A 24,493-nucleotide genomic window follows, 5' to 3' on the forward strand; every position below is an offset into this window, starting at 1 on the left:
TGCGCTCAACGACGCCATTTTGTTGTGGCGTGTTGATGCAACTAGTTTGATGCAAAATGCCCTTGGAGGAGTAAAATTCTGTGAGTTTAAACTCTGGCCCATTGTCACTCCTAATAACCTTCACTCTTTTTCCAAATTGATTTTCGGCTAAATGAACAAAGTGTACAAGAAGAGTGCGTGTATCTGACTTGTGTTTCATTAGATAAACCCATGTGCTTCTGGAGTGATCATCAACAATAGTTAAAAAATATTGTGCACCAGAAAATGTTGGGACATGATAGCCACCCCAGATATCAACATGGATGAGATCAAAACAAGAGTCACTCAATGTAACACTTAATGGAAAAGGTTGTCTGGTTAGTTTGGCCAAAGGACAAACGGAACAAGTACTTGCATCGCAAGTTTTATTTGCAAGGAAAGGAAATAATGGAAATACTTTGCTGGAGGGGTGCCCTAGTCTTTGGTGCCATAAATTTTGAGGTTTGCTGCGCACCATATTACAGGCTCCTTTCTGTGGTAGATTAAGGCAGTAAAGTCCTTCACTCTCAGTTCCCGTCCCAATCGTCTTCCCCGATCGTAGGTCCTGTATGAAGCAAACTTGTCTAAGAAAAATGGTGATATAAAAAGAATCGAATGCAAGTTTGCTGACAGAGATGAGATTCAGGTAAAACAATGGTACACAAAGAACATTATGGAGGATGAAGTGTTGGGAAAAAACAACAGTCCCAATGTGAGTAACATGAGCAGATTTTCCATCAGGTAATTTTACAAGATGATTATGAACAGGCTTGAGTGATGTAAGAAAATGAGGATGGCAAACGATATGATCGCTGGCACCACTATCTAATATCCAGATTGGTCCATTAGCACGAGAAACATTGAAACTTTTACCTGAAAGTTCCTCATAATTAGGAACATTACCAACAAGATTGACTGCAGATGAGTTAGGCTTGTTCAAGGCTCCTAGCATTTGGTGATAATCATCTTGGTTGCTAGCAACGGTCTTAAATTTGCTCAGAAGACCAAGCATTTGATTACACTCCTCTTGGGAAAAGGGAAAGGTTGTCATCCCTTCTTTGTTGTCACTTGAAGAAGCTACATGGTTGGCCCTTGCTTGTTGCCCTCCTTCCATTGCATTTTTTCTTCTACGACAATATTCGTAGGTATGCCCCTTGCCATTACAATAGGTGCATTTGAGATGTGCCCTGCAATTTTTCGTGCTATGGTTTGTCATGTTGCACTTTTCACATTTCTTCTCTCCTTCTGTTGAATTAGTAGCACGATGGAACTTTTTCACAGAGAAAGCGGACGCTTCAGGTGGTGCAGATGTCTTCCCATTAGAGACCTCTGCCTGTTTCTCATGACGCAAGGCCATGGCATAAGCCTTGTTTACATTTGGAAGTGGATCCATTCCAATTACATTACTTCGAATGGTTGCATAGCTCTCACCAAGTCCCATCAGAAACTTCATAGTCTTCTGTGTTTCTAGATAGGCTTTGACTTCAGCAGCTGCTTCACATTGGCATGGTGGAAAAGTACAAAGGGCATCCTTTTCATCCCAAAGACTTTTAAGTTTTGTGAAAAATGCTGTAACTGAATTTGCACCTTGTTCGCAGTCATGAATAGCATTCTCTATATTAAATAGTTGAACTATATTCGTATGAGAGAACCGCTCCTGAATCTCAGTCCACATATCTCTCGCTTCTTTGCAGTGAATAACACTGCTTGAGATTTCCTTTGACATTGCTCCAAGTAGCCAAGTCTTGACAAGGGTATTGCATCGATCCCATTGTTGCTGCTCATTAGGATTATGTGTTGGTCTCTTGAGAGTCCCATCAATGAAGCCTTTCTTATTCTTGATAGTCAGGGCCATGCTCATAGACTGGACCCATGTGGTGTAATTATCTTCCATCAGTGGTTGGGACACAAGAGTTGCGCCAGGTTGATCTGAATGATGGAGAAAGAGGGGGTGATTTGGGTTCTCCCATGGTTCGGGGTTTCTCTGTGAAGCAGAGGTTGAATTCTTGTTCTGCTCTATCTTCAAAACGTCTCCTGCCATTGAGGAATTGGTTTTGGTTTTCTTGTTTTCAGATTATGCCTCAGAGTCGGTATGCTTTGATACCATGATAAAGTAATCTGAGGTTCACATCTAAAACCAATTGGCAATGGATGGAGTGGCCCAAACCCTTATAAACCCATAGGCAAGGTCCCATTTTTCCCATGTGGGATGTATATATTCTCAACACACCCCCGCACGTGTGGCGAATTTTCAAGCCATACACGTGGACAACTTTTTGGGTGACGTGGAACCCGTGTGGCCGTTTGGCATGCACACGTGGGTAACCCGCTCTGATACCATGAAGAAAACGATGTGGTGAAGAAAAACTATTCTTTATTGATTGATTCTTCAATACAGTTGCCTACAACTTATACACACTTTGCTGATACTCGATCCACAATTCTAGGGAATCAGTATGGTAATACAACTCAGACTATCAATCTAGGATACCAGAATGACTACAATCCTAATCTAGGATATTGCAATTATTTCATTCCTAATTACACGGGATTCTTTCCCTCAATAGTGACTATGGCTTTTTCCAAGTTTGGGTCTCTGTTGGGTTACCATTCTATGGACGGTGTTTTGCGGGTAGTGGGGGAAGGGAGGTCACCGCTTAATGTGAACTGTGGTGTCCTCAGTTTTGAACCTGCAAGAAAAGAGAAAGGTATTCTCTTTTTCAATAGCAGAGAGGGATATTTCAGTGACATCAGTTTCTGTATTGTTGAGAGGGCGCTCTGTATTGGTTTGTTCTGTGCTGTTTCATGATACCAAATATACAGCTCGGTCTCTGTTGTGCGAGCCCTATCTAACTGAAGATTTGAATATGCTCCTGTTTAATAGTTTGCTTCATTATTACACATGCTTGAGTTTCAAATTTTGGAGTCCAGTTTCTTGAGTCTTCTTTTTTATCTTTTATAGAAATTCCGAGGAACAGGGCACTTAGGCACAAGCATGGACCACTTAAGATTAGAGATGCTGAATATGTCGGCACGGATGCATCAGATGGCATACATAATTACGTATCCAGCACTGAAGTTAGAAAAGTGCAAGAACAACTTAAGTCTGGTGTTATGGCTGTACAATCCGTAGTGACAGACCCACTACCTTATAATTTGCGCGTGCCGGAAATTGTAAGATCTGAGGTGGAAGTCAATCATGTAAATGGAGAAGATGGTACAGAAAATCCTTCTGTTGAAAAGACCACTGGGCCTGATCATTCTAATAGTGATACTAATGGAAATCCGACCTCCAGTGATCAGAACGATGTGCCCCAAGCTCCCGGAAAAGAAAATGATGCATCCAACCTGTCCGTTGAGAAGGGAAAGGGCACAGAGTATGTTCGAAGTGGTGATCCCAACCGTGCAGATCTGTGTTGCAGTAATCAGAATAGTGGTCCTCGACCTGGGTTGATGGAACGTAATAGTACTGCCCATACTTACATGGTACTTATGTTCATATTGTTCTGTTAGTCTGACCAGCTCTTTTAAGTTACTACGTTGCACATAGGCAAAATGGCCAATATAATGTTATGATTGAGATGTTGATTCCTGGTGTTTATTGTTTGGACTTCATTTGCATTTTGTATATGCATATATTCTACTTCCAGTAAAAAGAAATCCCAGTAGTTTCTATGATGGATCTGTGAGTTGGTCTGGTGTTTGTAAAAATTTTGTGGTGGTTCTGTTTGTTTATAAATTTGGTTTACTTGTTTTTCCAGTGGGATGACTCGCTAGGTATGTCACCTGAAGGAACAAGTAATGGTAAGGGCACGCTTCATTTACCTACTTTAAAACGGAATGCTATTTCTCCACTGAAAAAGTATGAGGATAAAAGATTTGCTAAGAGGAGAAAAGTAAAGAGATGGAGCGTACATGAAGAAGACATGTTAAGGGCTGGTGTGCAAGAGTAAGTACTTGTTGTCATGTTTGGTAAACTCTCTCTGTTCACCAGCTTCTTGTTGTGAAAGAGAACTTTTTATCTACTTTTTTTTAATTGCAGATTGTCGGTAATACTTTCCGATCCTTTTCAAGCTCGTTACTTGAAATGTTCGGTTGCTACATAATACTTGTTACTAAAAAGATGAAAAGAATTTTATGTCCTCGCAACTTACCAGCAATCATGCTTCTATTGGCTGAGTAAGTAGATCATAATATTAGTTCTAAGCACTTGCACCAAGTCCTCATAATTGTGATATTTTCTGTTGCAGGTATGGTTAAGGAAATTGGAAGCTTATCTTAGATGCATACCGAGATGTATTTGAAGAAAGAACTGAGGTAGTGACGTTGTGCACTATTTGCTGCTTTAACTTGCATGTAAAACGTTTTCTATTCATCTTAATGTATATGTCACTGCTTTAAAGATCTATATTGTGTTTAAGAATGTTGAGGTAACTATGTTCAGGTCGATTTAAAGGACAAGTGGAGAAACATGTCAAAGTGGAGGCACTGTGACTAGTCTGCTAATCAGTGGGTTTTGTTCATATGTATGATAACTCGTGGAGGGCTGTATTTTGTAGTGCCCTCTACAGGAGTAGGATTTTTTCAGTAGTATCTGTATGTTTTGCTACGGAAGGATGTATGAATAGATCGACAAACTGCTCCTAATTTAAGAATATAATGAAATTATCGTACTAGTTATAGCTTTATGAGTATTGAAATATATATTGTAACTGAACATATACAGATGAACCAGGCAAGGAAGCTTCATCATGTGCAAAAAGTTTGATTCTCATTGTCCTTTCACTTGCATTACTATGACTGTCCAACCAAAATTCTCGATCCAGTCACTCATGGAACCGCTCCATATACTCAAATCCACAAGAGGCTCTCAGACTCAGAACTCTTTGAATTTTCCTTCCCAGATTTTTCATTGGGCCATTGGCACATGGAAATTTGAATTTTCCTATTATCAACAGATGATTAGACATTTTTTTTGTTTTTTGCCCTTTCACATTTGATGCCTAATCTGCACGGAAGGAAGACCAAGACCCTCACGTCTATAGCAAGAAGCAAAGCCAGGTTGTCCTCCATGTTTGTAAGGCAACTTCCATTTGTGTAAGTTCTAATGGTTGGGTGAAGGACGCGGCTTTAACAGGCCTAAACAGATCTCTGAGTATGGGGTTCCTAAACAGACTTACTTACGGTTGGCAATTCAGGTCAATTTGTCTGGCACTGGAACTTGTAGAGGCAACAGCTTTGTTCTGCTGCTGCTGGCTGCCTGGTTCCATTCTCCGATAAGTGATTCATGTGCAATGCAATTCAGCATGTCCTGATATAGTGCCATTCATTTCTGACCTATCCTTGCGGTTGTTATATATTGTCCCACTGGGAATTCTTTTATTTGCGTTCTAATTGACGCTTCTGATTCTTCCGTTGCATCATGGTTTCAAAGCTTCCTTTCAGTCACACACATTGCATGTGCATGTCCACTTGTGCTTGTTCTTCCACTAGGGGGTTGAACACACACAACGCAACTAAAACCAGAGTGGTGATGGGGGATGTTCCCTGATGGCTCCAGCTGACTTGGCTTGACTCGGCTCCTATTGATCAAGAACTTTACTCATCCTGTGCTCTATGTGGTATACTAAAATATAGTTCACGTAGCATTATTCTAGTCTAAATGCCTCTAAACATAAATGGGGTCTCTGGTCTATCAATTATAAGCAATACATTAATTAAAGCCGCCCATTAAGAGTTCGCATGAAGGAGTGATGAGACCTACCTATTGGAGGTTAGTGCCGTGGCTCCTATTGCTCTCTTATATATTCAAAAACAAGCTAGCATTCATTATATGTACTAGATTGAACCCGCACACTGTGCGTGGAGTTATGAGATACATATATATAGGCCCATTCTAATTTGAGGATTTTGTATGTATATATATATATATATATATATATATATATAAAATTTTATAAAGATTTTTACTATTTTACACTAATATATGACTTAATCATTGATTCTTTAAACTTTAAAGGATTTTTACTATGCATGTACATGCAGTAGTAAAGTGTTGTAAAAATATGTCAAAAAAGATGTCCAAAAGTCAACTAAAATGAAGTGGGTTGCAATCACGCAACTATGCAAACGTGTTCCACAATCTTCTTTCCCTTTGGAGAAAGTTTCCCTCGGACATATGTGCAAATTGTTGACATTCCCACTTTGAGAAGTGGCTGTGTCAACTTGCTAATTGTGGGGTTCGTTAAAATTATAGTGGGTTTCCCCTCGATATAAGTTGGAGAAGAAAAACATGACTCTCTCAAGTATCAACAAAACTCTTTGCGGGCAGAACTACTTGAATGCAATCACGTCAAAGACGAACTAGCCAGTCCCACTAACCCACAATGAAACGAGACAACGACTCTATCTTTATTGTCTGAAGGGTAGGGTTGTGGATCCATTAATTTGTGACTTGCGAGAGCTACATTATGTGTAGTTGTGTACTAACAAAGATATATGCTCAAGCTCACCTTTAAATACTCGGTGGAGTAAAGAATTGAGGTAATTAAGCAATCACATCTAATTTCACTTACTACATGCATCTCAAGCACAAATTGATTTAGGCACCAAAGAATTTTTTGCAAGAACCCGCCCTGATGTAGGACGAGAATGGGCCCAATTTAGTTGAAAAATCATAAAAGCAAATAAGTGGCGTAAGAGTCAAGAAAAGTGATTGGAAAATAGATAACTCACGTGTAATGAAGTTATCGGCCACTGAAATATTGAAGAAGATTTGGTTTTGGAGTACTTTTCAGGTTTCTTGTGTGAAAAATCAGGTTTTGATTGTGATTCAGACTTGATCAACTTTTGACTATAATGTCCATTTGAAACGCATGATACATTTCCAGAATGGGAACGACGAGATGTTCAAGACTCACTTTATTGAGCCCTAACAGATTTAGGCCAAAATGTGTTGTTTTGATTATCCGATTCGGGATTTAATATTTTTAGGCTAGTTTTTACATTTATTTTAGGATTCTTTTTATTTTAGGTTCTTAGTTTCTTTTAAATTTGGATTCTTTAGGATTTTTTATTGGATTATAATTTTAGGTCTTGAATGCCTATATAAGCACCATTATGCTTTGTATTATAATCAGTTTATCATATCAAATTTAATAAAATGTGAGTTTTTTCTCAAATTCTCTAGTGGACTCCAGATTTATCTTTTTAGAGTTTATTACTTGTAAACTCAAGTTACAAATTTGTTCTTCATCACAAACTGATCACATCTTAAACCACTTTTCCAGAGCAGCCTCTAACAAGTCTTCTTCACTCCTACTCCAATTAATAGAGTAGGTGAGAAGATATTCTTCTGAAATTTTTTTTTTCCGCACTAACACTAATGCCAAGTCTTTAGCCATCTACATGAGACTCGATCAATTAACAAGTCTTTAAATTACATGAGGAAGATACTGTTCCTCTTTATACCGTGTCTGCTGCTTCATTGTCTTACAAAAACTAAATCCATAATATAATTGGCCGGCGGCACGTACTTATGACAAAAGGGCTACTACTATATTAGTTTCCTCTTGTATATATTCAATCAATTAAGACAAACTATCATCACCGACAACTCCTAAATCCATGGCTGCGGTCTTGCTGTCATCTTCAGCCTTCTTCTTCTTCCTCACTACCATCTTTCTTTTCTCCATCTCATCATGGGAAGTTGAGGCTCATCCAGTATCTACTTTGATCAACAAAAAGCTTTACAACAACTTGTTTCTACACAAGGACGACACAGCATGCCCTGCAAATGATTTCTACACCTATCGCTCCTTCATCGAGGCAACCAAATACTTTCCGAGATTCGGCAGCACCGGAAGTCTAGCCACTCGAAAGCGTGAAATTGCAGCATTTCTTGCTCAGATCTCTCACGAGACCACAGGCGGGTGGGCTACAGCGCCCGACGGACCATACTCTTGGGGTTTGTGCTTTAAAGAGGAAGTCAATCCGGGAAGCAACTATTGCGACAGCACCAACAAGGAGTGGCCATGCTATCCTGGAAAATCTTACAAAGGAAGAGGACCAATTCAACTATCTTGGTAAGCTTAATTGATTCAACTATCGATTAGTGCAAATAGTAATGAGAAATGGATGTTCAACATAACATGGACCCAATTTATGGTAAGCTTAACCTAAACTTGTCAAATTAATGTATGATTCCTCCAATTAATTTTTTTGAGTTAAAATCTTGGGCAGGAACTATAATTATGGTCAGGCAGGCAAGGCATTAGGGTTTGATGGACTAAAAAATCCAGAAGTAGTAGCAAACAATTCCTTAATAGCTTTCAAAACAGCTATATGGTTCTGGATGACTGAGCAAAAGCCGAAGCCCTCTTGTCACAATGTCATGGTGGGTCGATATGTGCTCACGCAAGCTGACATGGCTGCTAATAGGACAGTCGGATTCGGGATGGTGACGAACATCATCAACGGTGGACTTGAGTGTGGAATAGGCAGCGATGCACGAGTGAATGATCGAATTGGTTATTTCAAAAGATATGCTAGTCTGTTTGGTGTTCAAACAGGACCAAATTTAGACTGTGAAAATCAAAAGTCATTTTAATTTATGTGACGGAACAATTTGTTAGTCAAGCTCGCAAGTCTATTGTTTGTATGTTGATGCTTTGACATGCATCCATCTCCATCTTAAACAATAATGTATACTATAGCTAGCGAGTTGTATGGATCTTTCTATCTGGTACTTTACTTCTCTATGATTCTGTTTGAGATCTCTATCTAAAACAATAATGTATTTTATACCTAGCGAGTTATATGGATCGTTGATCGTTCTATCTAGTACTCTACTTCTCTATATAGTTCTATTTGAGATTTAGATCGTTCTATCTAGTACTTTACTTCTCTATATAGTTCTATTTAATTGAGATTTAAGGAATAGAATATGTGTAATGCTTCAATCATGGAGTCATTGTTATATATGAAAGGAAAAGTTCAAATTAAGCACAAAAAGAAGAGGCGGCAAGTCTTTTGCATGATCAAATGGACACAACCTCTTAATGGTAGGATGAAATGTAGTGTCATACCAATTAGTTCTTATTGACAACAATTGTTCTTGCGGATCCCTCTTGTTGAAAGGCATTCTTCATGTCAAGTTGAAATAAGGGCAATTTTTTACTGCAGCCAATGGCCTGTTTCCACGTAGGCAATTCCTACACCCACGCGCTCGCCAGAATGGCCCCTTAGTTCTGGACGAAGCCAAGTTGATACATACGATAGCGAAGGCCAGGAACGCAAGTTTGATCGAGGCGCCAAAGGCACCAAAGGGGGATATCTGGTCAAAAGACCGACCAGCGCCCACCCGACTAGAGGGACTGAGAAATTGATAAAGTACAAAACGCTCACTCTATATGAAAAGTAGAACAATCCACTTAGACTTTCTTTGAGAGTATGAAAAATCATAAGAGAAGGAAAAAAGAATATAAAAAAAAATCATAACGGGAAATCTGGTTTAACTATTTTGTGGCACTGCATTATCCATATCTTTTCGCTATGTTACCGTTGTAAAGCAAAAGGTATTGCCCGGCCACTTTGATGGATTGACAACCCTTGTTATTTGGGATGCTCTCTCATTGCTTATTGTTATATGTTTAGAAATTATGTCCTCCCCAAATTGGATTCGACAATTTCATTCATTTGCTTACGAGAAGCTGCACCAACCATATCATACATTCGATCATTTACATTTAACTGAACCAAAAATTACAATTTAATTGAAAAAAAAAATTTATTTACCTATAATTGAACTAGAATTACAACTCTAATAATAAACTATCAAAACTTATAAGAAGGTTGTAGATGCATATGATTACATAAAAGAGGAGTCACGTTACTACAATGACAACAAATTTGTTGTCACGTCTATAAATATATCTATAACATATGTGTATGTATTATAGAATTTTCTCAGAAAAGAATTAGGTTATAAGAGGAAGGGAGAACAAGGGTGTCATGCACGACCTCGTATTGTTTAGATAACTAGAAAAAAGTCCTCATCAAAATAAACAATTAAGTCCTAAAAGTTGTATATTCTTATATGAGTAACTAAATCCTACACCACATGTCGTACACTATAATATTGTAGAATTTCCCTAGTAGTAGTATTTAGAAACAAAAGTCGACACTATTATGTGAAAATTGCTCTCACTTTAATAAGAGAAATAGGTTGCAATCATGTGACTATGCAAGCATGCACCTCAATCTTCTTTCAAGCTTATTCGATGATCTAAAAACCGAGGTATCAAATTATGTGATCACTTATCCAATTTGAGCCTAAAAATTGCCCACTTACTCCACTAAGAGTTTTTTATTCCCATTTACCTAATCTAACATCTATTGACAGTATTGCCCTCATTTTAATTAACAACTACTCCCCTCAGACTCTCTCTCTCTCTCTCTCTCTCTCTCTCTCTCTCTCTCTCTCTCTCTCTCTCTCTCTCTCTCTCTCTCTCTCTCTCTCTCTCTCTCTCTCTCTCTCCCCCTCTCCCCCTCTCCCCCTTCCCTTCTCCGATCTCTCCCCCCGGTGGAGTCATACGGTCCAACCCGAATTCCTAACCGCTTCGAGTCTTCGCCGACTTTGGCGACGTTGGCGATGAGCGAGACTTCTCCGTGCCGCGCCGTCGTCCTCCATCTCTAAGTGGTGGTGCACTATTTGGCTCTACACCGACCAGATCGGTGCCGATTCGTTTCCTCTCTCTCTTCAATCCCGACCACCACCGCCACGCGAATAAGACGCAAGAAGAAGAGGATTGTCGAAATTGCAGCCTCTGCAAGTCCTGGAGTCGAGGGCGAGTGGGTGAAGAGAGCCTTAACGGCTCTGATTCATCCTTCTAAGCACCAGCAGAGGCAGATAGCCGGGTTCCATCCACGGCAAAGCTGACTCTCCGTCATGTCCAAGGCTGATGCTGAGTGAAGGATTGGTATAGAGGAAGTCCCAGCCGGGGGGGGTGTGGAAGGCTAAAGTTTGCTCCGATCTGGTGCTTAGAGCAATTTCTAGGTGGCCAATTTTTTTTTTTTTTTTGGTATACTGTGAGCTCCGAGAATGGGGAAGGAAAAAAAAAGTGAACGTGTAGAATTGAACATATAAATTGATCAATTGTGTCTGTAGTGTATTCATTTTAGTTTTGGGAGTTTATGCACCTCACTGGAGGGCAATAATATGATTGTTGGGGGCAATAGTATGATTATTAGGAGGCAATAGTATGATTATTGGAATGCAATAATATGATTATTGGGAGGTAATAAAAAGAGTATTGGGGGGCAATAAAATCGGACGCTAGAATCCGGCCGAATTCCCGTCACAGGAGTAGGCCGCCGGCCGCCGGTCACGGGAGTCCGGCAAGGTCTCCGATGACTTCTCTCTCTAAGTGACAAAGAAGGAGAGGGCAAAACTAAAAAGTGATAAAAAATACTTAATTGGGTATTAGGGCAAAATATATATATATATATATATATATATATATATAAAATATTGTGTAAGTGGGCAATCTCTTAGAGTGTTTGGGTAAGTGGGGTTAATTAACCCCAAAATTGGGTAAATGATCATTTCCCCCAAATTCTTTATTAGTAATTCTAGTCTTGAGCTTATAAATAAAACAAATATAGTTTTAATTTCAAAGACTGACTCACCTGAACATGTAAATCATTTCAGACCAATAAACATATGCAAGGTTAGTTATAAAATAATCTCAAAAATTATGATTAACAGATCAAAGCCTTTACTTCACAAACATATTTATGAAAATCAAGGAACTTTTGGTCCAGAAAGATCAATTTATGACAATATTCTTGTTGCACATGAAATTTTCTCTACTTTTTCGCAAAAGAAAAAATGTTCTGGATCAATGGATATCAAAATAGATCTTGACAAGGCTTATGATTTTCTTCACTAAAATTATATTCGAGCTTGTGTTATACAATTTAGTTTCCATGTTCAGCGGCTTGATCTAATGAACTGTATAGAAACTGTGAGTTTCTCAATTCTGATCGATCAATGGCCAAACTTATGAATCTTTCAAACCTCTTACATGATTTAGACAGGGGGATCCCCTTTCTTCATATATTTTTATACTCTGTATAGAGCCTTTAATTCGAAGACTGAATGCTATGACTTCTTATTCAAAGAATCATATTGAAATACTTACCTCCCCAAAAGGGATTAAAATTTCTAATCCGTTTTTTGCAGATGATTGTTTAAGCTTTGGAAAGGCTTCTCCTAGTGCTTCTAGGAATATTTTGAATACTCTAAATAAATTTTCTAAAGCGTCTGGCCAACAGATTAACTATAATTTTTTTTTTGTTTAAGTATAATGTATTTGAGAGAGATTGATGAGAGAGATGTGTTCTTATTATTGAGAATAGGAGCCCTATATATAGGGATTACAAAGTGCTAGTTCTAATGTTACAAGGAATACCAATCCGTGTAGGATTGGGAAATCTAGAACCTTCTCTCCTATTGCTACTCCTAGTTTGATAAGGCACACTAAATCGATATTCCTTCAACACTCCCCCTTGTGCCGCTTCAAACTTGGTGGTGACGCTTCATCCGTTGCCTCGTTAAAAACCTTGCCAGGTAACAAAAACCCTGTGGGATAAAAATAACCCTGGTCGAAGGACAAAAAGAGCACAACACGTCCTTCACTCTTCGAGATCGAACATGTAGACATCATAACTCCCCCTGATGTCGATATCTCCCCCTGATTGCTATAATCGTGGGAGTTCGGATAACTTTCTCAATCCGATGCTCTTCACATGTTTCTCGAAGGTGGATTTAGGTAACGACTTAGTGAATAAGTCCGCTACATTATCCTCTGATCGGATTTGATTCACTTCAATCTTTAGGAGTGATTGTTGTTGCTGATTATAAAAGAACTTAGGCGATATATGCTTGGTGTTGTCGCCCTTGATGAAACCTAACTTCATTTGTTCAATACAAGCTGCATTATCCTCATAAATGCATGTAGGTTCATTTGTGGTAGACTTCAAACCACAACTTCCTTGAATGTGTCGAATTACGGACCTTAGCCATACACATTCACGTACAGCTTCATGTAGAGCAATAATCTCTGCATGATTTGAGGAAGTAGCAACAAGGGTCTGTTTTGTAGACCTCCAAGATATCGCAGTGCTTCCCATGGTAAAGACATAACCAGTTTGGGAGCGACCTTTGTGAGGGTCAGAGAGGTACCCTGCATCAGCAAAACCCATCAAGACATCATTGTCGTTTTGATGGAGGGAGATAGGAGAATGCCGGCCACCATGAGCGGTGGCGGCGCCGGCGGCAGCAACATGGCCGGCGGCCATTCCATGGACGGGGGCGTTTTGCCTCTTGGGGTCCAATCCCAATTTTCCGTCATTCCTTTTCTCTCTGTAGGGATAGAATAGGCCCATATCAATCGTACCTCTTAGGTATCGAAAGATTGTCTTTATACCAATCCAATGGCGGCGTGTTGGCGCAGAGCTATGTCGAGCTAACAAGTTCACTGCGAATGAGATATCCGGTCTTGTGCATTGAGCTAAGTACAATAATGCGCCTATTGCACTCAAATAGGGCACCTCGGCCTCTAATGGTTCTTCGTCCTCATCCCTTGGACGAAACGGATCTTTTCCGGGCTCAAGACTACGGCCGATCATGGGAGTACTCGTAGGCTTTGCTTTATCTTCATTAAAGCGCCTTAGGATTTTCTGAGTATATGCAGACTGATGGATCAAGATTCCATCACTACGGTGCTCGAGTTCTAAACCGAGACAAAACCGTGTTTTCCCAAGATCTTTCATCTCAAATTCGGATTTCAAGTATTTAGCAGTTACCTTCAACTCATCTAGAGTTCCAATTAGGTTCATGTCATCGACATAAACTGCTACGATTGCAAATCCGGAACTTGTTCTTTTAATGAACACGCATGGGCATATTTCATTGTTAATATATCCCTTCCCAATCAAGTAGTCACTTAGACGGTTATACCACATCCGTCCGGATTGTTTTAATCCATATAGTGAGCGTTTTAATCTTATTGAAGACGCGCTCCGTGGTTTAGAGCCACTTGATTTGGGTAATTGAAGTCCATCTGGAACCTTCATATATATCTCTGAATCTAGATCCCCATAGAGATATGCTGTAACCACATCCATAAGCTGCATGTCAAGTTTTTCGGAAACTACCAAACTGACAAGGTAGCGGAACGTTATAACATCCATTACGGGAGAATATGTCTCCTCGTAGTCAATTCCAGGGCGTTGTGAGAAACCTTGCGCCACAAGGCGGGCTTTGTATCTAACAACCTCGTTTTTCTCATTACGCTTTCTAACAAAGACCCATTTATGGCCAACAGGCTTTACACTTGGGGGTGTCTGCGTTACAGGCCCAAATACCTGTCTCTTTGTTAGTGAATCCAATTCAACCTGGATTGCATCTTTCCATTTAGGCCAATCCGCTCTTTGTTGACATTCTTCAACAGAGCGAGGTTCGATATCATCATATTCTATGATTCCTTTTGCAATATGATATGCAAATGCATCATCAATCGCCATAGAATTTCTATCCATCATCTCATGTACACTAGTGTAATTTATGGAGATCTCTCTATTCTCTGGAGTTGGTTCTGACATTGGAGCGTCCCCCAATGATGTCTCTTGGACATAACCATAATCCGGAATATTCTCATGAGATGGATTATTTACATCGATGATTAATGGATTATTTTGTGCCGAACTCGCTTTCTTTCTTAGGCGAGAATCCATCGAACCTATGGGCCTCCCGCGCTTCTTGGCGGGAGCCGTGGGCCTAGCCACAACGTCACCATCATTGAGAGATGGGACGTTGGCGCCATGCTCATGCATTCTTGAGTTGGCGTCATGTCCTCTACTTTTAGGGACATCAATCCTTGCAGGCACGTTTGCAGCAGGTATGTGTGATCTCGTCACTTTAGCGATATCAGAAAACGCATCAGGCATCGAATCTGCTACGTTCTGAAGATCGAGAATTCTCCGCACTTCAATTTCTGACTGTGCGGTTCGGGGATCAAGATGAGACAGAGTGGGGACAGACCACGACAATTCCTGTCGTTCCTGTTGAACATTGATGTTCTTATCTCCCCCTAACGACGGGAAGACTGTCTCATCGAAGTGACAATCCGCAAATCTAGCAGTAAAGAGATCGCCTGTCAAGGGTTCTATGTAGCGGATAATTGTTGGAGAATCATATCCAACATAAAGGCCTAATCGTCTTTGAGGACCCATTTTGGTGCGCTGTGGCGGCGCAATAGGCACAAATACTGCACACCCAAATATGCGTAAGTGTGAGACATCAGGCTCATACCCAGTAACCATCTGAGACGCAGAGAAGGGTTGAGTGGCAGCGGGCCTCAAACGAATAAGCACAGCTGCATGCAATATTGCATAGCCCCAAGCAGAAATAGGGAGATTGGTGCGCATCACCAATGCTCGAGCAACCATTTGTAGTCGTTTAATGGTGGCTTCTGCCAGACCATTTTGGGTATGAACATGAGGAACAGGATGTTCAACATCAATCCCAATGGACATGCAATAATCATCAAAAGTCTTTGATGTAAACTCCCCAGCATTGTCTAATCTTATAGACTTAATGGGATGATCAGGGTGGTGAGCCCGTAACTTAATTATTTGTGCTAGGAGTTTAGCAAATGCAGCGTTCCTTGTGGACAATAGCATGACATGTGACCAGCGTGTCGATGCATCAACCAACACCATAAAATATCTAAATGGTCCGCATGGTGGTTGAATAGGTCCACAAATATCACCTTGGATTCTTTGCAAGAATGGTATATTTTCTTTGGTGTCCTTTGCATAGGATGGTCTCGATCCTAACTTTGCTAAAGAGCAGGCTTTGCAGAACGAATGATGGGCTTTGGAAACAACCAATGAGGATTTTGGTTGAGCCATGAAGTCACAATGGACTTTAGAAGTCGAAATTTGAGTCAGAGGAGCAGAGGTGGCGTCAAAGCCACCCTTGAGCCGCAGGGGGATGGCGGCGCCGGCTAGTGGTGGCCGGACTTGAAGGGGGAAGGCACCGTGAGGCGCAGGTGCTCCTCCTTGATCCAAATTTCAAGTTTTACTTCCTTTCGTTCTGAAAAAGGGATGTCCGGGTGAAGTCTTTAATATACGGATCATCATGTCACGACCTGGGTGTCCCAAACGGTCGTGCCAAAGCCTATACGTGTCGGAATCCCATAAATCATCTCTCATGACATGGTTGGATTCAATGACTCGAATAGTGGTTGCATACAACCCACTAGAGCGACACATAAGTTTCTCTAATACTCGTTTATGTCCGTAGTCATTAGAGGTGATGCAAAGGAACTCTTGTCCATTCTCACAATGTGTTTCCACATGAAAACCATTGGCTCTTCTATCTTTGAAATAATAAAGTTCGAAAAACATGTCTACGACATGAGATAAAATAAATCGATACTTTATTAATAATATCCAATGATGACACCAAAGTTTCGTGACCATAATCTAATCCAATATAAAAATCAAATCGTAGACAAATCGTAGTCACTCTATCCGTTCGGCAATTTCAATTTAGTTGTGACCAGGTAAGGTAAGGCGAGATTTTGGTGGAGCGTTGCTCACTTTTAAAACCGTTCTCTCAGATCAAACCTTGCCTAGACATCACAAGTACTCTTGAGTACGCTTAGAGGGAAAGAGTTAATACAATAAGTCATTTTATTGATATAAGGCATAATTGCCATGACATAATTCTTGGAAAAATAAAAGACTATAAATAAAAATCTGCGGTATTTTGTCTTCATCGCCAGATTTAAAGTCTTTGTGAACTCGAAGTCTTGATCACCATGATGCGACTACCTTCGTAGGTATATTGCAAATTCAGGTCCATTGATCAGACGTTCCATATCAGAAATAGACACCATAAAGAGGATTCTCCCTTGATTGAGGCGCATTGGCGCAATATGCATAGTCCCTAGGACTGGTGGCGTTGGAAAGTGGTGCCCATGGCCAACGTTGGCTCCATGGTTTCCAACCCTATTTCCCTCAAAATCACGCCTCCTACGGTCGTGGGATTGTCGCCTTGAGCGATTACCTTCTTGAGCATTTCGATCGTATGGATCATGACGTCGATGGCGACTTTCTCTAGCCATAGGACGATGCTCTTGATAGCTATCTTGAAGCCTATCAAATCTTCTTTTCACAAGTTCATTGCCATGTCTTTCAGTAGTGACCATAGCTTCAATAAGCTGTTGAAAACTTGTGATTCGCCTTGCATTTACATGAGTCCGGAATAAGTCAGAGGACCTCATAGCATAGACGGGGAAGGTATTGAGGGTTTTCTCAATCAATTGGTCTTCTGTGATTGTTTTTCCACAGAGACGCATCATTGCTTTGATGCTGAGAGCTTCCGAATAAAATTGCATGACAGTGTCAAATTCAGAGAAGCGAAGATCGTTCCATTCTGCTTCTGTATTCGGAAGGATGGAGTCACGAACATTGCCATATCGTTCGCGAAGCGCATGCCAAAGCTTTATGGCGCTATCCTCATTTATGAACTCAAACTGGAGGTCACTATCCATGTGACGTTTCATAAAGGCAAGTGCCTTGGAATTATCTTTCTCAGTTTGAGGGTCTGGAGCTGTTTCTATAAGACAAAGCTCTTGGATTGTATGCAATAAATCACGGGCAATGAGGTGGATCTCGACATCAGTGACCCAAATTAAGTACCTTTTGCCTGCATAATCCAATGGAACAAAATCGAGTTTGTTTGTGTTTGACATCCTGAAAGATGAAACAAAAACAAGTTAGTTTCGGAGTCAATGCTTCCACGAAAACTAAATAAGATTTCCGAGCTATGCTACCAAGAAATCGATTTCCAAGAATAATTGGATTAGACCGAAACAATGATGTTTAAATGGTCAAAATCTATGCTCACGAACGCTCTTAGTCCGTAGCTTACGAACGCTCTTAGTTCGTTAAATCGATGCTTACGGACGCTCTTAGTCCGAAGTCTTACGAACGCTCTTAGTTCGTTAATTGCGTGAATCCCCACGATTCCGCTTTTCTCAAAAATCGAACCCACGTTATAAGAAAGGTGGGATGTAGAAGAAGGGAGGTTTTCAAGTCCCCGAGAAAAGAAGAAGAAATATAAATTCTGAAATTATAGGAACTTCAAAACTTACTCTTTTGAATACTTACTTGTATTTGGATCACGCGCGTGTCGATGCAGGCGTGATGGAGCGAAGCAATCCGAGTAGATTCTGTTCTGAACAGCTTGTACCTCGATTGGTGTACAGATCTCAATATGACTCCGATAAGGCTGAAATTCTGAGGTTAGATGGAGGAGACAGAGATGAACAACTTTGATGAAGAAAGTTTTTCGATCTGAGCTTCCGAACTAGATGTTTCGAGGCTTGCAAGAAGACGGATGTGCACAGGAACGGGAAAAAGATGCAGTGGGTGTGCGTTGGCTTGTTTGCGCAGCAGGGATGCTTCGGTGGCAGCAGGCTGGAACGCAGGGCTGCAGGGAGGGGGCAGCAGGGGCTGCTGTGCAAGGTTGCAAGCGCACGGGCGCTCGGGCTGCAGCGAAGGCTCGGCTAGCTCGAGCTAGGGGCTGATTTGTGAATGAGTTTTGGTTTTCTGTTTTGTGGTTAGAGTCGTGCTGATAACGTGTTTAAGTATAATGTATTTGAGAGAGATTGATGAGAGAGATGTGTTCTTATTATTGAGAATAGGAGCCCTATATATAGGGATTACAAAGTGCTAGTTCTAATGTTACAAGGAATACCAATCCGTGTAGGATTGGGAAATCTAGAACCTTCTCTCCTATTGCTACTCCTAGTTTGATAAGGCACACTAAATCGATATTCCTTCAACATTTTTTTCTTTTTTCTGTTAATGCTTATGTCTCTATTACTTTACAAGTTCAGAATTGAAGTACTATTGGAAGATACATTGGTATTAATAATATTGTTTGCTGGACGGATCCAATTAACACTAAAGATATCATTTTGAGAATGTGAAAGAAACTTGTAGGCTGGAAGGAAAGTACATTATCAAGAGGAGGACGATTGACTCTTCTTAAAGCCAAATTATCAGGTGTGTCCAATCATATTTTTTCTTGCTTTAAATGCCCCAATTTATCAGGTATTTTAGACTTGAGACCTCTTCTTCAAGAAAGAATCAGGTGGATTGTTGGAGATGGTACTGAAATAAATTTCTGGCTTTATAATATCCATTTCCTTTGATCAATATTTTATTAAATGATAACCAAAAGACTGATTAATACTAGTGATCTGGTGATAGACTAAATTGAGCATGGTATTTGGGAAACTGATAGATTAAATGGTCTTCTGCCTCCAGAAGTCATAAATCAAATTATTTCTCCTCTTTCTCATTTTAATTTTAAAGATCAGTTTGTCTAAAATCCTACAAGTAATGGCTTTTGTTCTATTAAGTCTGCTTCTGATATGCAAAATAGCAGAATAAAAGATCATTCAAGATCTAAAGTCCTAACTAGAATGTGGAAGCCATCTATTCCTCCAAAACTTAAAGATTCTGCTTGGCAGCTAATGAGAGGGAGATTAAAAACAAGAGACTTGATTTACACTAATCTTTCAATATATAGATCTTTCTTGCCCTTTTTGCAGTTCTGACTTAGAATCTCTCAATCCTCTTTTCTTTCATTGTCATTTTTCTAAACTGATTTGGCATTAATACACAGCTATTAGTTATAACATTTGGTTAATTTGCTCAAAATCAGTATACATTTCGTAATGTACTAGAAGAGATGCTATTTAAATAGCTTATGCTGCTGCCAACATGATGAAAAATTATGATTCCAATATGAAGCATCATAAGATACAAAGAAAAACATAGAACAAATGTTATAAGATGGAAGCCTCCTCTCCAAGACTATGTAAAGTTAAACTTTGATGGCTCAGTTTATTTAGACAATCAAGAAGCTGCATGTTTTGTTATTCGCAATGACCAGGGCCGGTTTGCCCATTTTAGCCTCTTCCACAAAACTAGGTCCTTCAAATGTTCTGGTTTCAGAAGCAATTGCACTCAGAGCATGTCTCCAAGCTATTTGTTGTTCTTCATGGTTTTTCCAGAATAAAAGCTGAAGGGGATTCAAAAGCGCTGATTGGTTGTATTAACAACAGTATTACCATTCCATGGCGTATCAGAGTAATTGTTCATGACATCAAGCATCTTGCAAATCACTTGTACGAAATTGAATTCAAGCATGTGTGAAGAGAAGCAAATTTTGTTGCAAATGTCTTTGCCAATCTGGCGCACTCGTTTGACTTAGCTAACTAGAATGACGGTCTTCCTCTCAATGCTTTTAATGTTTTTAATTTTGATTTTCAAAGTGTAGGTTGTATAAGGGGCTTTATTTTGTAATTTATTTTTCTTTCACCAAAAAAAAAAAATCTTCTTTCTCTTTGAAGAAAATTTCCCTCGGATATGTGTAGGGTGTCGACATTCCCACTTTGAAAAGTAAGTGGTTATGTCAACTAGCTAATCATGGCCTCATGGGTATAAAATATTAAAATGGGTTTCCTTCAATATAAGTCAAAGAGGTAAAGTACTGACTTTATCAAGAAAGTCAACCAGCTAATTTGGAATATTAAAGTGGGTTTATCTTATGCAAGTCAAGGAGGCAAAGTAGGTATCGATTCTATCAAGAAAGTCACCTCGATGGTAGGACTGTTCGAAGACAATCAGGCCAAGGACGAACTAGGCAGTCCTATTAACCCGCAAAAAAGGGGAGCACTCTATCCAAATTGTCTTGAGAGTGAGATCTATTAACATGTGACTTGCGAGAGTTACATATCACTATGCGTACTAATTAAGATATTCGTTCAAGCTCATTTATAAATACTTGACAAAGTGAACAAATGAAGTAAACGATCATATTTAATTTCGTATTTGGAGATGGAGATGAACATCCAGAATTGGTTACATACTTACATGCATAATGCACCTACCTTTTTTTTTCCTTCTCAAATTGTAGGATTTAGTATCTTAATTTTTCATTGGCAGGTTATAAATCTATTGCAAGATCTCTTTGTCCACCTTATGCATCCATTCAACCCAACACCTTCTGATTCTTACTTGTCAGTGGCACTATCACTGCTTGTAGCCAATACTTGGAAGAGTCTTCGGTACACGGCTGAGATTAGACGGTTTTGAGTGATAAATAACGGACCCTACATATAGATGGCTGAGATTGCATAGTTGATGTATGTGGACTTGCACCTCCGCAAAAGGACAAAGGTGTCAAGCCAATATTAATCGTGCTCGGGTCATGTCGGGCCAATTTTAACCATGTCGGGCTCATCCGTGTTTAGGCCTAGCGGCTCGTTTGCCACTTCTAGTTGCGAGGATGTTTCTTGATAGTTTAACACCATTACGAAATTTGCGGTTGCAGAGAATCAATTAATTGGTAAGAAGCAGACCATTATATACTCTGGAATGAAATTTACTAGCTATAGGATTAGGTTAAACCATGCATTGCAAGCAACTGGAACTGTAATTACCGGTTTGACCATCACACAGGGGGGGGGGGGGGGGGGGGGGGGAAGGAAAAAGAACTGAGCATGGCAGGGAAGGGCAAAACACAGAGTTAATACAAAAGTTGAGCACAGATTGGAATAAGGGTACTCATAACTTAAAGGAGCCTTACAATACACTAACAAATTCCTCTGAAACTGTGAATGTCAAGAACTCAAGATACAAAAACAACAGCAAAAGCAAGCTGCAGTAGCTTGCATCGCAGCTTGTCAAATGGGTTAAAAAAGGAACATAAAGACAGATCGAGCCACAAGTTATACATTTTGTCTATAACTCACTCCTTCACCAGTTACAACCTCACCAATGCAATAAGCTCCATTTCCATCTTCAAGTATTCTGTGGGATGCCTCCTTACTCACAACAAGAACCATCCCAATACCCATATTAAAAGTTCGTCTCATTTCAGCATCTTCTACTCTTCCAGCCTAGTGTTAGTGTTGGATAAATAAAATGAGAAAACACATAAGATACTTAAATGCCAGAGAACAGCTCAGAAATCATAAGACGAGATTAGAAGAAATTCTCGTTACCTCTTGGATCCATTTGAAAACAGCTGGGACTTCCCATGAATCATTATAGATGACAGCTCCTAGGCCTTTTGGAAAAACTCTAGGTATATTGTCAGTGAACCCACCTCCTGTGATGTGGGCTACCCCCTTCACACCTCCCTTGCTAACTATGTCAAGCACCTGTTTCAGCAAGCAAAAGCAAAACGCACAAAGCATTTTCAGCAGCTAGTTAAACACAAAACAAGAAAATGACCACAAATTTTTCTCAAAAAAAAAAAAAAACAAGGAAAAGAAAATGAGCACAAATGCAAAATATTTGAAAGCAGGGTTTCATGTTGACCTGCTTAACATATATCACTGTGGGGCCATCAAAGCTTCACCTAAGGTAACAGATTTACCCGGTAGTTGGTCCTTCAGAGACAACCCACTATGAGCTAGAACCCTATAAGGATGCAGCGGTGCAAATTTTATCATGAGTTAGAACCACAGGGTCAGACAAGAAAAAACACAGTTCAAGTTAATTACACATGCGAAACAGGGAAGATGTTTGTTTTTTCTTTCAACAACACGAACCTTCTTACAAGAGAAAAACCATTGGAATGAACCCCACTGGATGGTAGGCCAATGAGGACATCTCCAGCCACAATGTTTTTACCATCAATCACTGATTCCTTGTGCCCAATTCCAACCGCAGTACCACAAAGGTCAAACTCACCCTCTGCATAGAAACCCGGCATCTCGGCAGTCTGAAAATATATGCAATTCACTGAGTGCTACTTATCAAAAATATGAATAACATGTGTTTACAGAGGAAAACAAACAATGTACAAGCATATTAACATAAGAATACCCCAGCCAACAAGACAATTGAAATTGCAAAACTAAGTCATTTGGAATACCTCTCCACCTAAAAGAGGACAGTCTGATTGTTGGCAACCATCGACAATTCCCTTGATAACCTAAACAAAGAAAGGGAATCTAAATAATGGCTTGGCTCTACCTTTTCAGCAAGATCAACATCAAGGCGGCTTGTAGCAAAGCAATCAAGGAAAAATAATGGCTTGGCTCCAGAAGTGACAATATCATTGACACTCATAGCAACCTGAGAACTGAAGTTGATCAGTACAGAAATCAAAACACGTACACTACTACATGACTCATCTTGGGTATTAGTATTACCAAATCAATACCAATGGTCTCATAAATTCCGGTATCAAATGCAAGCTTAAGTTTAGTTCCCACACAATGCATCAGTACCAGCAACAAGAAAATGATCACCTGCATGTTCACCATATAACTTGATCATCCCAAGAAACAAACTCAAACTTACAGAGAACCACAACTGTTACTAATTGCATACACAAAATTCAAAATTTCATACCGAGAGGGAAAAAGCCTCCAAAGCCTCCAATCCCAAGAGCCATCTTGGCAATTCGTCGAACAAGTTCGACCCGGCGTCTATATCAACACCAGCATCCTTATACGTAAAACCACCATTTTGACCAGAGCTTTCACCGGAGTCATTCTTCGAAAGTGAGCATACGCGCTTGCTCTGAGAAATTCCACTTGATGAAGCCATAGAGAGGCCGGAGAAGTTGTTGGGGAGAGACCCCGATGGCAATGTGGATAGCTGGGTATGGATGGAGTTGGGTTTCGAACAAGAGGGTCTGGAAGAAGAGGCAAAGCCAAGAGCAAGCTCTGCGTTTGCTTTGAGGGCGGTGGACATGGCGTGTACCTGGACTTACCATTTGAAAACAAACATACAGCTACTCAATCCCAGCTGATTCAGGAATAACCTATTTCAACATCAAAAAGACTAAAATTTGAGTAAAGCCCATGATTGAATGTAGAACAAACAGAGGTCGTCTAGAGCATATAAATTTTGGAAACTAGAGCAGATTAAATCAATTGAATGGTTGAGATAATCCCTAAATAAAAGTAGGGCGAATTTTAATAACTAAAACCTTGCTAAACCCTAAAATAATCCCCAATTGCGTACATAATCACCTAAAGAAGAAAAATTGAAATGGATACTTACACACACAATCACGTATTCTTATTTCCTTTAATTGGAACAAGTAGTTAAACTAAGCAAGATTCACATTCATTGATAGCCCTTACGATGGAGGCAGGTTGTCTTATATAGCTCTATTTGCTATAACCCTGGATACTTGCTTATGACAAACTTGATTTGGAATAGCGTTGGCGCTGTGAACATCAAATTGATGGGTAATCCTAATTCTTCGAATGCTCTTATCTTTATGTTTAATGGTTTAAAGGTCACTGGCAACTTATTAACCTTCATAATTATTTGTTACTTTGAAAGAACCTAAATACTC

At 39.8% G+C, this 24,493-nt stretch overlaps 2 protein-coding genes and 1 pseudogene across 2 annotated transcripts; 2 read left to right on the plus strand and 1 right to left on the minus strand.

The window, feature by feature from the left end:
• Nucleotides 1-2,385: 2,385 nt before the first annotated feature.
• LOC112180587 lies at nt 2,386-4,698 on the plus strand. The gene is made up of 5 exons (XM_024319142.2): nt 2,386-2,726; nt 2,981-3,504; nt 3,780-3,967; nt 4,269-4,335; nt 4,463-4,698. Exons 1-4 carry the CDS (start codon nt 2,591-2,593, stop codon nt 4,276-4,278), a joined length of 858 nt encoding a protein of 285 aa, XP_024174910.2. The 5' UTR covers nt 2,386-2,590; the 3' UTR covers nt 4,279-4,335; nt 4,463-4,698.
• A 2,750-nt stretch (nt 4,699-7,448) lies between these two features.
• Nucleotides 7,449-8,834, plus strand: LOC112178767 (chitinase 10). The gene is made up of 2 exons (XM_024316980.2): nt 7,449-8,102; nt 8,260-8,834. The coding sequence occupies exons 1-2, from the start codon at nt 7,645-7,647 to the stop codon at nt 8,624-8,626; spliced, it is 825 nt and encodes a 274-aa protein (XP_024172748.1). The 5' UTR covers nt 7,449-7,644; the 3' UTR covers nt 8,627-8,834.
• A 12,888-nt stretch (nt 8,835-21,722) lies between these two features.
• Nucleotides 21,723-24,424, minus strand: LOC112180510 (annotated as a pseudogene).
• Nucleotides 24,425-24,493: the final 69 nt, after the last annotated feature.

The sequence above is a fragment of the Rosa chinensis genome, chromosome 7 (genome assembly GCF_002994745.2).
Source record: "Rosa chinensis cultivar Old Blush chromosome 7, RchiOBHm-V2, whole genome shotgun sequence".
NCBI classification, from domain to species: domain Eukaryota; kingdom Viridiplantae; phylum Streptophyta; class Magnoliopsida; order Rosales; family Rosaceae; genus Rosa; species Rosa chinensis.

Coding starts and splice junctions, on each gene's coding strand:
- LOC112178767 (XM_024316980.2), top strand. CDS start 7,645: ATGGCTGCGGTCTTGCTGTCATCTTCAGCCTTCTTCTTCTTCCTCACT. Junction 8,103..8,259: donor GGACCAATTCAACTATCTTG/GTAAGCTTAATT, acceptor AATCTTGGGCAG/GAACTATAATTATGGTCAGG.
- LOC112180587 (XM_024319142.2), top strand. CDS start 2,591: ATGGCTTTTTCCAAGTTTGGGTCTCTGTTGGGTTACCATTCTATGGAC. Junction 2,727..2,980: donor ACCTGCAAGAAAAGAGAAAG/GTATTCTCTTTT, acceptor TATCTTTTATAG/AAATTCCGAGGAACAGGGCA. Junction 3,505..3,779: donor GTACTGCCCATACTTACATG/GTACTTATGTTC, acceptor TTGTTTTTCCAG/TGGGATGACTCGCTAGGTAT.